The 16,752-nt window shown below is 41.2% G+C and overlaps 1 protein-coding gene across 1 annotated transcript in view; it reads left to right on the top strand.

Annotated features, from left to right (window-relative positions):
• Positions 1–5,508: 5,508 nt before the first annotated feature.
• Positions 5,509–16,752, top strand: part of TUBD1 (tubulin delta 1) — a 14,747-nt gene continuing 3,503 nt past the window's right edge. The window contains 6 exon segments of the mRNA XM_018569786.1: positions 5,509–5,686; positions 5,764–5,911; positions 7,423–7,639; positions 10,675–10,903; positions 11,397–11,561; positions 12,784–12,918. Of these exon segments, the coding sequence (XP_018425288.1) occupies positions 5,518–5,686; positions 5,764–5,911; positions 7,423–7,639; positions 10,675–10,903; positions 11,397–11,561; positions 12,784–12,918 (1,063 nt within the window). The 5' untranslated portion in view covers positions 5,509–5,517.

Raw genomic sequence — 16,752 nt, 5'->3', positions numbered from 1 at the left:
AAGACACTAATAGGGTTATTCACAAAAGGGTGAAGAGTTTGGAGAAGGCAGGAGAAGTGAACAATCTAGGACAACATCGCTGAATTGGAAAGTGAGCTGAATTGAAGAATGTTTCCAAATCAGCTATGTTGTCCTAGATTGTTCACTTCTCCTGCCTTCTCCAAACTGTTCACTCTTTTGTGAATAACCCTGTAAATGAAATAGAGGCATACAGCAGAGGGTTTACTAGCTCACAAAACTAATGGCAAGTTTTTTGTGGTATCTGTCCTTGGGGTGTAATTTACATTACATTTTTAAAGTTGCTTAATTTTACTTTACTGTATCATAGTTGTCTGAATTCTGAAGCTGGCTGACACAAGTGTACTGAATTTTATTCTGAGCGTGTCCACCACCACTCTCTGGTTACTTGCTATTGCATCCTCGTCTTGTCCGACTAGTGGTGCTCGTTTTTTGGAAAAAGATGCACTTGCTTCCAAATGGCAGCTTGCTAAATTAAGGTGAGCGAGAACAATCAGGAAGTTGGATAACTGGCTTGTTTACTTGGCTCTGTGAACTATGAAACCAGTGATGATGATGACTAATATTATTTCTGCCATGCTCCTTGTGAACTACCTACATATGCACTTGAGTCCACTTATCCACACACCCACTGTATAATCTGTTTATGGATATGTATAACAATAAAAAAAAAATCTTCTCTAAGACAACAACCTCAGCAACGCTATTCAATACACAGTAATGTGAAATAAAGTGCTGTTGTGCTCAGTATTAACTGACTCGCACCTTTTGTGAGTCTTCAGGGCTTGTTCACATGATATCGGGTGCGGATCTGCAGACACGGTGCTACTGATGCAGTGCGTTTTTTATGCGTTTTCGGTCCTGATGCTGACAGTTCATTTTTATTTTTTAGCCGTGGGGCTGTCAGTATGCAGATTCTTCCTATGAGGTCACTTCCGCCCTCTCGGTACATCTACTTCCCTCTGTGTATGTAAAGCTGGTGATCAGACATGTATCACATGTTTGCAGGCATGTTGATGGTGCTGGCTACAGCAGTCTGCAGAGAACAAGCCCGCAGGAGACGTCGTTATTGGGTACACCCGATCTTGAGGCTCAGGGACTCCAAGGGTCAGTTCTGGAGTTTGTATGAGGATTTGCGAGGTCACCCGGATACATTTTTTTTCCTTTACTCATATGTCATATGACCTCCTAAAAAGTGGAGCAAGAATACTATTTTATTTTTTTTTTGCTTAGTTGCATTGCGTTCCGTTTTTGCCGCGCTCATGCATTTCCGGACCGGACAAAATGTGGCATGCAGTATTTTTTCTGTCGTAAGCTGAATGGACTACGCACGTGAGAACTGTAGCCCTTAAAACACATAGGGATACATTGGGATGCATTTTAAGTGCAGGAGCGTACGGATCAGGTCAGCACAGAAAACGGACGTCGTGTGAACGGGCCCTTAGTGTGATGGTTGCAGTCTCATATACCGCTGCTGTCGGAATGAGACCATGGCATTCCCAGCCTCACCCTGCAATGAGATTTTGCAGCTTTCAGGACAACAGCCAGCTGCTTGAGAGTAAGGCCCTGTTAACACCTTTACGTTTTGTCGCGCGTTCAACGCTCTATGAACGCTCTACAAAACGTTAAAGGAAAATATAGTAATTTAAAAAAATATATATATAAATATAGATAGATATAGACATGGATGAAATAGTTAAAAATATGGTGGCTTTTTATTTACACAGAGGCAAGCATTTTTTAATTTTGGATTAGAGCAATTGGAGAATTGGTGTAACAATTTTAAGATATTCTAAGGAAAAGTAAAACTAAGCAAGAAAAATATTTGCACAGAAGTTACTGCAAAAACAGGACATGGCAAGTGTAAAGTAAGGCCTCATTCACACACAACGCAAGAGCAAAATTGTATATACGAGCGTATGTGCACGTATATGCGTGCACTATTTGCATTCCCAGAATGCATAATTCCTAATAGAAACATTAATGAACTGTACGCACATATGCTTGTAAACATGCGTATGCGCGTAAAATACGCAGAAATACGCTGCCCGGACGCATTTCGGTTCCATTTCGCTTTTGCACATTTTTACACTAAGCAAATGTATGGAGCCATTTATTTGCATATGGTACAGTAATGTGAATGAGGCCTAAGCGTGGTAAAAAGGGCTTAATAAGGTTTGCCTAGTCTTTGCTTCCACCAAACCATTTTCCAATCGGATGTATTAGTCATTGGTTTTCATGGATCATTTTTAGCAATCCAACATGGTTTCAATGGAAAATGGAGAACTGTCTGCTGCTAAATCCAGCAGCTTTTTTTTGTGGACGCTGTAGAGGGCTCCAATAGCTGAGGAGAGGAGTTTAGGATGGTGGAAGTGTTTAATTATACACCAGTGGGCCCTCGTTGTCACTTTTTTTCTAACTTTTTATCAATATTTCTAGATGAAAGGTTTTTTTTTTTTATCGTCCAACAAACAGCATAATATTACATAGCACAAAATCATGATTTGATAGACCTCAGACATTCTATGGATTTTAAATATTGCTTCCTTAGAAGGGGTAATGTGTTTGATCCACCTCCTGTGCACTATAGCATAGGCAGGTGTTGTGTTAAACTGATTGTAATTTTCTTTTATATTAACAGTATAAACACTTGTTAATGTAGCTTTTTCATAGCAAGTATTATGAAGAGATTTTGGTCCTTGGCAGTTCGACCCTAGGTAAAAAAAAAAAAAAAAAGCGACACTTAGAATGCGTATTCCTGTAACTACTTGCTAAAATATTTAACAGCCAATTAAGGCCAGTTAAAAGCTCTTTTAGGATGGGGCTTAATTAAAACTCTGGCTTATTGGGATTCCATTACAAGGGTTTTTCAGATCATCATGGGTTAAGAAGGATTTATGATCCTGCCAGAGGTTTTGTTTAACTTGATTGTGTAGGGACTTCAATCTTGTCTGTGGCTTTTAAAGATAAAGACTGTTGTCCCTTGCTGGAGCACAAACGTCTATTTTAAATGTGAACGTATCAGACTTGCAAAGTTTGGAGAAATGATCATGGCGCCGGATATACCTCAACTTCCTCCTCCTTCCCACTCCGCTTTGGATCATCGGACCTCATTTTTATCACACTCGGTACTTCCAGTTTGTGGCCTTGCCATTTGCTCTGTCTTCTTCACCCCATCTATTAACCAAGGTTATAGCCCCTGTGATTGCCTTGTCAGGCTCCTAGGGCATCCCCATTGTGGGGTTCCTGGATTACCTCCTGTTGCGGGAACAGTCCAGACCAACAATGGGGTGCCGACAGTTCAGACCCTGTAAAGGTTTGGTTGGATCCTGAACCTTAAGAAGTATGTAGGAACCCACTCATCACTTGGAATATCTGGGTCTGATACTAGACACGGCTCCAACCAGAGTCGTCCTTCCAGCAGAAAACTGAATTCTTCACTCCCAGACTTCAGGCTCTTTAAACCAAAAGTCAAACAAGCACCTTTTTTTTTTTTTTTTTTTTTTTTTTCTTTGTATGAAAGTCTGGGGGCTGATGGTAGCCTCTTTTAGAGGGTTACCTTCATTGTTTGGATGTAGTTCGTGCGGTGTATGTCTGCCTTGCAGCTACTTCTTCCATTAGGGGAATCGGCCTCTCAAACAAATCCGCATTCAAGCTTTTGGGTTTAAGGATCGGGTTTAACCCTTTTCTGTCAAGGCACATCCTAATAGATGTGAATGCTTCTTGGGCTTCTCTGCAGCAGACAACTTTTTCCCATTTCAGAGTTGCAAGGCTACTAGCTGGTCTTCTGTTCCCATGTTCTCTAAATTTACCAGGTGATGTTTCAGGGCTCTCAAGTTTGGCTTTAGTTCAGTTTTAAAGTAACATTGAACCCTCAGATTTTTTAACATAAACCAATACTGTAATGTGCGCCTTACTGTAATCAATGGTTGTTTCCCTTCTCTTTGCTGCTCTTCCTTTTAAATTTGTATCTGTTCTCATGCTCTGCAGAACTTCTGTTTTGTAGCAGACTGCGTTGTCTCAGGAATGGATACACGGTGTCTGTGTATACGTTTCTATAGGCTTGTAACCTGAGCCAGCACTACAGGAAGAGGCAGTCAGCTGAAAAGGGAAGTTCTCCCCAAGCATGAGAAGACATGAGGATTTAAAAAGAAGAGCAGCAAAGAGAAGGGAAACAAGCATGGATTACAGTAAGGCACACATTACAGTATTGGTTTATGTTAAAAAAATCTGAGGGTTTAATGTCAAAATCCCCCCACCCCCCTTCCCAATGCTGCTTTAAGGACTTGCCTAAAATTATGCCTCTTGATCCGAACATCTTTTTTCCAGTAGTTTTCAGGAGTCCCTCCGGCGCTGGTGTTGGTCTCTGATCCAGTGCTGACTGCTGTGTCTTCTGTGTCCCACAGTGTCTGTGAGCGTGCACGCTGTCGGGCTGCTTGCATTGACTTACCCTGTGTCTCTCCTTTTCCCCGCCGAAGATCTCTACTGCGCATGTGCCCACCCCATGATCCTTAACTGCTGCTCAAGAATCTTCAGATTGGCATGGGAGCGAGCGTTGGAGACACAGGTAAGTAATAACCTTTTTTGGTAACTTTTTTTCTTTTTTTAATTAAAAAAAAAAAATGTTTTTGCATATATCTACTGCTTGCTAGAAGTAGATATATGTTAAAAAAAAGATGGTTTATTTGACTTTTAAGCTTAAGCAGGGGCACTAACATGAATGAGCACCATGCAACTCTTTATTCATGTAAATGTGTCTGCAAGTATCTTTTCAGTTTAAGTTGGGTAAAAAAAAAGAGGCAGTTTAATATTTGTGAGCAGCATTATAACTATGGCTATGTGATAAAATTCTCCTGGGGATGGGTTCATTACACCCTGGTCGACTGGCAACATCTAGTGGCGGAATATAATTACTGCTGCAAATGATTCTGGATTAAAGGTGCATACTGCAGCAAAAGCTGCATTTTTAGTTCCGCTAAGCTGATACGTTTTATTTTTAACTGGAGTTTTGGTTAAAGAAATGCAGCGGTGTCACCTCCCCACCCTTGGACAATAAAGGGGCAGCAACACACGGATAAGTCATCATCTCTGCCCACTCTGCTCTCTCCTCTTGCCATCGTGTACCATATCGGAACATTTATAAGCAGGAGAGAGCTGATTTATCTCTTAGTGCTTCTTCTCCCTCTCCCTCTTTGAGCGGGGCTTTGCAAAAGATGACCAGACACTGAAATGAAGACGGAATTTGGTTCTTTTGCAGGCTGAATGTAAAAATACATTTTACATTTTGCTAAAGTTATACTCATTGCTTTAAACTACATTTATAATTATCTGCTTGATGTTCAGAATGTAATTTTTACAAATATTTTTGCATGTGCTGCTAGTTTATAACCTCGCATTTTATAGAAAATTATGTGCTGCATTGACAATGTTTTTAATTTCATGTTTCAACTGGTTTTCGTTTTGTTTTACTTCCTTTCCTTCTACAGATAAGTGATCGATATGGCATTAATTACATTGCAGTTAGGCCAGTGCGGAAACCAAATTGGTTTTGAATTGTTTGATGTCATCTGCAACGATTTCCATAGCAATGGATTATGTTCCAGAAAAGAAAATGATTATTACCAGACAATTTCCAAGGAAAGATTCTTTGAAGAGAGTGAATCTGGAGGTATGTTTCCATTTTAAGCGTTTGAGTGTCATAAATGTCTTGCTTTTCCTGTACCTCCACTTTGATTTGTTTTGCAGAATTTGTAAGTCGCGCAGTGCTTCTTGACATGGAGCCCAAAGTAATTTCTCAGACTTTAGCAATGGCAGCCCGATCTGGGAAATGGACATATGATGACAAATCGCAGTTTTCTCAGAAGCAAGGATCTGGAAACAACTGGTCACATGGGTATGGTGAATTTTATTAAATCTTTGGAGTGTCATTTCTTTTCCACTGCATTTTGTAGATAATGACCATTATTACAGCTAAATTCCAGTCTGCTATTTAAAAAAAAAAAAAAAAATAGAGAAATCTGTAATTGGGGTTCCCCCTTCACTTATACTTCTCACCAACATTGTCACATACAATGCAGATCCAGCAGCCACCATTGGTCCTACATTGTACATGATGTTGAGGGCCCACCCACATTCTTGGGCCAAAGTGAGAAAGATCGCTGACTCCCACAAGAGCAAGGCATAATACTCCACTAGACTAAATGAGAAGTGAGTAGGGTGAAGGTGCTCTCTTTGCAGTGAAAGAAATACTAGGCTAACATTGTGACCAACTGCTTTAAATACCGGCAGTCTCTGTCTACAATACTTGATCCTGAACAGTATGCAGCCAGTGATGTCAGCCAGAATTCCTAATCTGCTCACCTTGTTCTTGGTCTGTGCCTCAGAAAGTATTATCCTTTGGATCTGCATGACAGTCCAATACCTAGCATTTTCAGGAGGTCAGCTACGGCAACATTTTCTAGTCAAACGCAGCGTTTGCCATTTAAAATCATGCATTTGCATTTTAATAATACTGTAAATGCAGTATTTAACTTTTTTTTTCTCATACTCCTATCAGGACAAGGCTACGAGTGCTATCCCCGCCCAGCTGTCAGTTTTTTAAAATCGCGGGTTTCCCGCTAATCTGTTCCTTCTACTTTTCACCCGAGCTTGACAAAGAGGCATTGCCTAGAAACGCGTAGCACTTTTCTTACTTTAATACCGTCACCCTCAACTACTGTACTACACCCGTATTACTGTCTCAGCCGAAGTCCGCTCCCCACGACTTTGTCGCTCCATCCCTTGAGACCTCTTACAGAGAGACTGCACCAGACTACCATTATCACACAGCACAGTATTTACAGTGTCTGTGGCCGCAACGGCTCAGCCTGGCCAGCTAAGTGTCCTTGCGACGACATCTGCACTTATGTCCTCAGCCGTCCATACCACTGGGCTTCACTTGTCCAGATCTGTCATAGTGTTTCCATCGGACCATCTCCAAGGCTCCCCAGGACACCTAAAAGTGAGTCACTTTGTATTCTGGTCATCCTAAGCGTGAAACAGTATTGTTACATTTTATGATTGTTTAATTGTACTCAAACAGTAGTAGCGCTCTTAACACGCATACTGTCTGTTTTTTGCTAACACAGGTTTCCTCTCACTGTTTCTAAGAGCTCGCACACTGTTTTCACAGCCCTGTTGGAAGCCTAATTTGTACCTTTTTGGTAGTGCGCTTGTTCCTTTTTTGTCTGTGCTTTATTAGTTACATATTTAGTAAGGAATATGTTCTTTTAATAAAAAATCTATACAATTGCAAAATAGTAACCATAACGAAGAATATTTAGGACAATAACATTTGTTTGTGACTTTGCCTCATGTGTTTTTTCATATAGTTTACATTTGTGTATTTCTTCTATTTCTCTGTAGTTTCTGTGTACATGGCCCCAAATATCAAGATCTTATTATGGACTTGGTTAGAAAGCAGGTAGAAAAATGTGATCGTTTGGGTGGTTTCTTCAACATCATGAGTATGGCTGGTGGCACTGGGTCAGGCATGGGAACATTCATCACAAAATGTTTGCGTGATATCTACCCTAATTCACTGATACTCAATGAACTTGTATGGCCTTATGGTACTGGAGAGGTAAGATTTAAACACACGGAGTTTCAATAAAGATTTAGGTTATAAAAACATATTTATTAAGCCGTATTGTGTTTTTTATTTTTTGATTGCCAAAAATAACACTTCTAAATAAAATAAAAAAAACCCATGTACAAAGTAGACTTGATCAGTTGTAGGTAATTTTATGAAACGTAGAGGAAAAGCTGGCGATCCTACTACCAGTCTGTTTTTTGCTAGTGTCCCAGGAGGATGAATGTCTTACCTGCAGCTCTGACTAAGCTCTCTCTCTGACTGTCAAGAAACATCCCTTTTTAATTTCTTTACTCTCTCTACTTCAATGTTGAGACCTCCGAAGCTTGGCTTTTAATCAACCTGCAAAGTCTAGCATTCCAAGCCTGCCTTTTTCCACATAAATGTGTATCTCCACCTTTTTAGTGGGGATGTTTGTTTGCAGGTGCTTGGACAGCTTGCATTTGAAATGCCTGGGTGCAGGAGGTGGTGCCCCAGCACTAAAAACTTGTTTCACTCCCTTCCCTCTCCTTATTACTACTCTTCCAACCTTTCTGTGTTTCTGCACAGATTGCAATCCTCTAAGGTTCTTCTGGATCAAGGTGTCATTACCCCAGTCCATGTGGCAGAATAGTTTTACTCCAGCCTGTTCACTGTTCCCAAACCAAAAGGGGGCATTTTCCCCATCTTGAATATCATGGCTCTGAATGTCTACATTCAAGTCCAAAAATTCCAAATGGGATTTATCATCCTTTCCCTCAACAAGAGGCCGTTCCTGCATTCTCTGGACATCAAAGATGCTTACTTGCATGAGCCTATCTTTCTAGTAGGGATGTTCAGATACTAGTGCCGATACTTGGCATTTTCACGAGAACTACCAGGGTTGCAGCTGGGACCCACTCCACCACTGTCCTGAAATCCTTAAGGCGCACATACAAGGTAATTAAAAATTTGTACGATCTGCCCATCTTGGACAGGCAGATCATACTTGCGATGATTGCGGTACTGAGAGGCCAGTGTGGGCAGTGTGCGCTTGCGCAACCCCGGCCCGTTCAGCATTTGTCTTCCGAGAACGCCACTAACAGGCGTGCTCGGGAGACGAAAGACGTGCGACCGTACAGTAGAAAAGGTCGCTCCCCTTTCCATACACCTGATGATTATCGTACGATTGCGGGATCATTAAACTGGGGATGTCCCGATACCATATTTTCAAGACCAAGTACTTCCCCCTCATGTACTTGCCGATACCAATTACTGATACTTTTTCTTAAAGGGACAGGTGACATTAAAAAAAAAAAACAATACAGACTAATGATTTTAGGCCAATTTCTTTACAATTATGAAGAACTTTATTTTAAGACTGTTTTAGAACCATAAAACATTTGTATTTGCTTTCACACAGCTGTAGTGAAACTACAAATCCGATCATGCATCTGCCTCTGGGATAATTTAACCTATTCATGTTTTCAACCGCGATCGTGTGGGACCACCCGGGCGGTATTGCGGCGGGAAACCATGTGATCTGCCTGGCACGAATGGAGTGCCTTTAGAAAATAATGGCACTGCCAGTGCGATCGGCAGTGGTGTGTGATTCCGTGACCGCCCAGCCAGCCGCTCGTTTTCGTGCACGATGACCGGGCGGTCATGGATTGCACATCACTGCAGATCGCACTAGCAGTGCCATTATTTTCTAATGGCACCCCAGGCGTGCCAGGCAGATTGCGCGGTTGCTCACTCTTATTTTTCACTTAACTTTATTGCTATCGCACAGGGGCTAACAATTCCCTGTATGATAGCATTTGGAGGGGACAGGTACACTTTATTGACCCTGTCACCTCCAACACAGGAGGTCTGGCACGACACTGTGCTAGAACTCCTGTGACAGGAACGAGCAATGGCCGGGAGCTGACAGCCTGTCAGCTCCACCGTCCGGCTCTGTCATCGCTCCACGCCCCCCCCACTGTCACCGATCAACGCCTCTCGCTTGCCCGGCGCCCGGAAATACATGTCCCAGGCGTTGGGCGATCCGAATTAAACATATCTGCGCTATGTATCGGGGCAATTCCACAAGTACTTGTGAAAATGCCCTGTATCGGTCCCGATACCGATGCTAGTATCTGTATCGGTCCCGATACCAATGCATGTGTTGGTATCGGGACATCCCTAATTAAAACAGGGATGCACAAATCCCAAGAACCCTGTCTACTCCTTTTTAAAAGTGACAGCTGCCTCCTGACTTTTACATTTTTCTCTAGTCTTGTGTTGGAGCTGGAAAAGTATCTGTACATGTACTTGTACCAAGTATGGAACTTGGTATCTGAAAATCCATACTTTCCAGCACATCAGCATTTTTTACGATTTGCGTGGTATCCCTACACTACCAGTTCATGTGGCTGCTGTTTGACCTCTCCGTTGCACCTCGGGTGTTCACCGAGTGTTGTGTTCTTTTGGCATTCCCATTGTGGGCTACTTAGGCAAACTCCTGTTGAGCTAACAGTTTGGCGAGGGTTTTGTTGATAATGTGTCCAACTCTCCAGACATTAGATAGGTTTGACTGGAGCGTCACACAATTTCAGAGATCTGAAACGCAACATTCTTTCGTCGTGGGGCAAGTTAGTCCTGTCTCTAAACAGGACGATTTGGTTGACTCTAAGACTAACAAATCTGTGGCTTAATGTCTGAGGACTCTGGTTAAGAAGTCTAAGGGAAGTCCTTTCATTTTGTCGTTTGGCTAGTTCTCATGACAGGTGCCAGCCTGTCAGGCTGAGGAGATGTCCTGGGCACCTTGTCCGTGCAGGGGGCTTGGTCATCTGAGGAACTGGAATACATATCCAGTTTCCCTTTTCATCTAATAACATCTAAAATAGATGTTATTAGATGAAAAGGTCAACTGAGTAAGATCATTTAAAGTAAATTCCTTGGTAGCTTACCAAGTTTGTGAACATATTTACGAGTTTTTTTGTTCAGATTTTACTTTGTTTATGATAAATTTTCCTGCGTACAATTTCTGAAAAAATGTGAATTTTTTTTTTTTTTTTTTTCTTTAGGTGATTTTTTAAAATTACAACTCCATATTGACTCTTTCCCACCTTTATCAAACCTCTGATGCTCTGCTAATTCATGAAAATGACATCAGTCACAAAATCTGTTCCCAGCTGATGAATATTAAGAACATTTCCTTTAAGGATGTTAATAAAGTCATTGCACATCAACTTGGCAGTGTATTTCAGCCTACATATACGCCACAGAGTTCAAATTACAGCAGGAATCCTCTTGGTATGTAATTATGCAATGTATTTACCATCTGTTTTACAAAACGTCATTATCTGTGTTCTTACAATCCCAGGTCATATAGTGCATCTTGTATGCATCTTCCGTGACTGTAGATAACCTGTATGTATAACTCCATGGGCCTCTGGGTTGTACTTGCCCCCTGGGCTAAAAGTTGCCAGTCAGCCCCTGCCTTGCATTCATAGTGGCCTTAAAACACTTTTTGTCATGCCTAGTCAGCATGCACTCCTCCTTTTTTCCTCCATGTTGAGAGGTTTGAACAGTGGACCACTTGACAGCTGTGCAATTGTGGTCTCCGAGAATTCTTGACCTGCTAAATGCAGTCTGTAACTGACACTGTGAATATTAAGTTTAATAGACTGGAACAAGCAGAACACCATTGCATTTTCTTTTATAAATGAAAATGTCACATTATAAAAACATCAACTAGAATACATTGTATTCTGGTTTAATACAATGTTTTTCCTTCTCTTCCCAGGGGAATTAATGGAGTGCTTGGTTCCACACCCCGAATTTAAGATGCTAGGTCTCCGTAACATTCCTCAGATGTCTGAACACTCCCTGGCATACAGCACATTTACTTGGCATGGACTCATCAAGCATTTGAGACAAATGCTCATTGCTAATGCAAAAATGGAAGAAGGTGCGAGCAGTCATGTAGTACAGCTCAAAATAAATATAAATAACTGCAGTTTGAGAATAAGTGTTCTTGTAAGTCGCATGGGTTTATTTGTCTTGGATGTTCCTCTGGTGACTTTGGCCAGGTCAGTGGAAAAACATCTCCTTCCCCTCGCACTAAAGAGGCATCTTTTACTGGCATATAGTGTGGTTACAGCACCCACAGTCTGAACTCCACCAAACTGGATGCCAGTGACTCCCATACTTGAACAGACCCTTCTTAGTATTTGTGTCTTGAACCAGACATGCACTTGGCAATTTTTCAAATATTCTTTCGTGTTTAGGGTCACTCCGCATTCTGTAGCTCTAAGTTCTGACCAATGGAAAAAACATATTTAGATATATTTTATGAATAAAAGGGAATTGATTTTTGCCTTTTAACATTCTTATGATTAACTATTTATTGGGTGTGGTTTTTTGTTTTTTTTTTAGATCAATAAATGAACTTTATTTAGTTGTTTTAAATACTTTTCATAAATCATTAGGAAACCTGAAGAAAAGCAATATTTGTGTGTCCAGTTTTGACTTGCTATATTCATGTTATTTTCTTAGTACCAGCAAAAGAATAACAAGCAAACATCTAATTGGTTGCTGTGGAAATTGGTTGAATTTTTCACTTTCCAAGTGCTGTTTTTGCTTCAACTAAAACTGTCACAAAGATGGACAAGTTAAAAACTGGACACATGACATAAAAAAAATACATAATCATGAGTTGCCCTCTGTGAAAACCACATATCAAAACAATCAGCAGATATAGGCAACTTAATATGGGTCCAGCTTCTGGGATTTGCTAATAACTTCAGGTGCCTATTTCTTTGTAACTGCTGATTTTGTTTTGACATTGCGGTTTTCAGTAAATGTAATCCTTCAATTATATATTTTATTATATGCTCAGTCTGAACCTCCTAGATGTGCCTTAAGACATTTAGTTATCAATGCATTTACTTATGAAAGTAAAATGTAGCTTTGTTTGCTCAGGTGAAAAGACAAATTAGGTTATAGATAGACGGATAGATAGATGTCAAAAAAGACAAACGCAGTATTGCAGTGTGCAATGATACCTTGCTTATTGGACTAACAAAATATATACAAGACAAGCTTTCGAGAGTGAACCTCTCTTCTTCAGGTCAGAAGCAATACTGATCAACATGACAGTTTAAACTTTTTTTTTTTTCTTTTTTTAAAAGGTATAAATTGGCAAGTTCAACCCTCATCACACCCAAAAACAGAGAAGATTTCCTTGAAAACTGGGCTGCAGTTTAATAAATCATTGGCTAACCTTGCTATATTTCGGGGAAAGAATGTTGAGTCTGCATCTCCTGGTGAGCAGAATTCAGGAAATTGATGTATGGTGCAGCATGCTCTGTGCATATGCTTTAAAGCAGAACTCCAGGCAAATCAAATCTTAACCCTTACAGTTGGGCACACACACACACACACCCTGAAGTTCTGCTTTGAAATAAAAAATCCACATTTGTTTAGAAAATCAAAATACTCTTAATATCAGTTATGTACATTGTCAGGACTTTATCAAATTTCATTGTACTTACTTACGCTCCTCTTCTTGAGATGCTGCGAGAATTTTGGAATCATTTCCTTCAATTGAAGGTAGTGGGAGAGCAAAGTGAGAGGACCTGGCTGCGATATACCGTACATTTAATCACTTCCTATGGTATAATGAAACAAAAATTCAACTGTGAGATTGCTGCCATTCTATACAAATACACTATGCAGAATTCATCCAATGTTACCCTGGTTGCAAGAAAGTTACATTTGAATTGTTGGCAGTCTTAGAAAGCAATTCATTGGCTGGAAATTCATAAGTAATCTGTCGTGATTTTGCATTACAAAATTGATTGCATAGCAATTCTATGTTATGCCATGTTTTTTTGATTTTTGCCATTTTTCATTTAAATGTATACCTACAAAAAAATGTCAGGTGCCAGGATATGTATTTATAGTAGCAACAGTTCATAAAATGGTTTAAATAGTCTGTATGGCTTTAGGGTAAGGCAGTGCCAGACCAGTTGTCTTTAACTTGTAGCCCTAGGGGATAAATCCACCCAGAACAGATTGCTTGTTTATATTTAGTGAGAGCTGATAGATTGTGTGACAGCCAGCTTATTTTATCTCTCAAAGTGGGGATATCTCCTGAAGGTAGTTGAGGTCCAGCACTCCTACAGAGGATATTAGAAGAGTGATCAGCTGTTCAATCACTTTTTCCTAATTGTACATTACGGGGCATAATATTTGTAGTCTGCTACATTGGGTTATGCTGCTACCTTCAGCATATTAGACACTGGGAAATGCAAAGCTGTAGGACTTCCCCATACAACCAGTGCCAGCCGTACCACCCCACTGTGCATGCTTCTTCCTGATTATGCAGTTGCATCCTTTCTGTCATCCCACCCTCCCCGGAAGCCACACCATTGAATATGAGGACGTTTCCTCAGGAGCTCCCTGCTGCCACAAAGTGACATAGTCACAGACCATCAGATGACCTTCCCTGCTGGGACCTACACTTTACACATTAGTGGGTCGTAGGATTGTAGGGGTGCATTTCTGTGAGCCCTCCCACCTCCTGATCCTTTCTATAGCTCCAAGGCAGCTTGCATGGGCCGGACACAATCAACCTGGTAATTTGTTCCCTGCTGCAGTCCACACCTTCCTTGAAGTCTTCCATAGCGGCATCAAGAGTGGCTCCCGCCTCACTTTTTTCCAAGCAGGAAGTTTCTATGCATTTGTCAGATTTTTGGGCAAGCGTAACTCTTCGCCCTTTTTCTCCAGAGTATGTTTCTGAATTCCCCTGAGGCTGCAATTGCTTTGGCTCGGTCAGCTGAAGATGAGGTTTGCACCTTATCCCTATCTGAGGACTTGGTACATGAGGAGTTGCAGTCTACAGACTACTCCAAACCATACAGTTATCATCTCGGTCCTTTTGATGCATTCCACACATGCCTAGATTTGGACCTGCCTGCTTTGTCTACACCTAAAGTAACTTGCCTTGGTTCTCTCAACATGTAAGGACTTTTCTAGTGCATTCCCTTATTATAATTGGGCCTGTACAGTGATTGTCCTAATGCGAAAAAGGTCTTGCTCCTCTTAAGTGTTTTTTGCCCAGCACTACCCTATGGAGGAGGGGTTCCTATAGAAGTGGACTGTCTCGGGTTTGGACTGAGCCATTTCCGGTCTCAACAAGACTCTGACTGTCCCTGTTGAGGACATGCCAGTGTTTAAAGAACTGATGAATAAAAGGCTGTAAGCCCTTATTCTTCATCGCCCTAATCTATTGTGTGGGTGAGCCAGCAGTTGTATGACAATTAAAAATTGTAAATATGCTGAGACAGACTGCAATTTTGTATTTAGCTGCATTGGCTTGCATTTGAATGGTGCTGTTAATACTTGCATAATTAAATGTACAAGAGAGCTTGCTTTACTGGTATGAAAAAAAAATATTTGGTAGCATTTCCTATTGGAGCAATAGAAAAGGTACAAAACAAGCCTGAGCATATGATGAAAAACTGAATAAACAGAAAATACCTCCAGTGAAAACCTAATGTCAAAGCTGTCCATAAATGCAGAGAAAATGGCAGCTGTAATTGTATGCAGATCAAGACTGTTACCTCTTTGGTTAATAAGGTTACCTAACATGTTAAAGGCAAATATAAAATGCACAAGTATCAGTTTTCTTTGATGAACAGCATCTCTTGTTACTGCCTTTGATACCCTCATTATTGATGTCCTTGAGGGTGGAAGTACTCTTCTACACCAGCTAAGGAAGCCTTGGCCTCTAGCTGAGAAGGCTTACCCCCATTTAGAGCCTACAGGAGTTCCCTTTTTTCTCCCAAGTTTCATCCTCGGATGCCTGGGTTCACAGCCTGGTTTCCAGGGGCTGCTAGCTGGCTTTCTGCTTTTTGCCCCCCTCCTTGGTTCACCTCATCTGCCGGCCCCGATCGCACACAGGTTTCAGGGCTTTTACTCCAGCATCATAACTTGGCCCCCATCCTAAAGATGGTATCTCCTCTCCTTTTACATCTGCAGGCTCTTAAGTGTCCTAATTGGGCCTGTAACTCTGCATGTAATCAATTAGGTATGCTATAGCTTACCTACATCAGGGAGCCTTGCTAGTGTCTGTGGACATTGTCTGCATGCTTGCAGGTCTCTGTCTTTCCAGCTCATCAGCACTACTTCTGTTTTAGTGCAGACCTCATAACAAGTTTTCTTGTCCAACTACAAGTAATGACACTACTACACATTATGTCTACTGATTGCTACTGGCACAGACGGGGACCTTGCTGACGTAATGTACATCGGTAATGCTATACTCCCTCCACAGCTACAGGTGCTGGAATGGAGACCAATTTCAAAATGGTCTTCATAAGACCATCAAATTACTGCTTACTCTTTTCAATTGCTGTAGATATATGGAGGCTGTGCCACTGTGACACAAATTTGGAGTATGTAGGCTGCTGTTCCTGTATAGTGGGGGAGGGGGGGAAGGGTTTTTAGTTGGTTGTTAGTGGTCACTGTATGTGCTTCTGCAGCAGACCCTTCTTTTCTAGGTGCTGATCTGTATGGTGTGTGGATACAAATCTCCACCACAGCTTAGACCTATGTCAGCACATTCACGTTCTGGTTAGGCTGTGCAGTTTCAGCTTGCACTCAAGACTTCATAAAGGAGTTTCTTTCATTTTATATGCAGGATTTTTACATGCCTATCTCTCATATATGCAGATAATCATGGCTATACTGTATGTAGTAAAGAGCCAAATAGCTATATAAATTCCTTTTAATTACCATTTTACATTAAGCCACCCAGGCAAGTGTATGTCCTTACTCAACCAAGACTATAAGTGTCACTAGGGTTTGGGCTTATTCTTATTGTAGTATTAATAATAGTCCATCCTGTGCAACTTTTGTATGACGTCAGTGTGAGGCTGTTAGGTGTATTTGAGGTATGTACTCCCAATTTATTTTTTTTCTTCAGGTTGCATTTCTTCTTCTTCCTGTCTTTTTTCATTTTCGGTCTCCTGCCTTTGTTTGATGACACTCTGTTGAGAGGTTCATATCACAGGCTCCACTATATCTATAACACTCATGGTAAGCCTGTGGGAGGAGCGTTCTCCAGACCCCCCCCCCCCCCCCCACACACACAC

The sequence above is a fragment of the Nanorana parkeri genome, unplaced genomic scaffold (assembly GCF_000935625.1).
Source record: "Nanorana parkeri isolate BGI_ZX_2015 unplaced genomic scaffold, ASM93562v1 scaffold1397, whole genome shotgun sequence".
Lineage (NCBI taxonomy): Eukaryota > Metazoa > Chordata > Amphibia > Anura > Dicroglossidae > Nanorana > Nanorana parkeri.
This window is presented reverse-complemented; position numbering and strand designations above follow the sequence as displayed.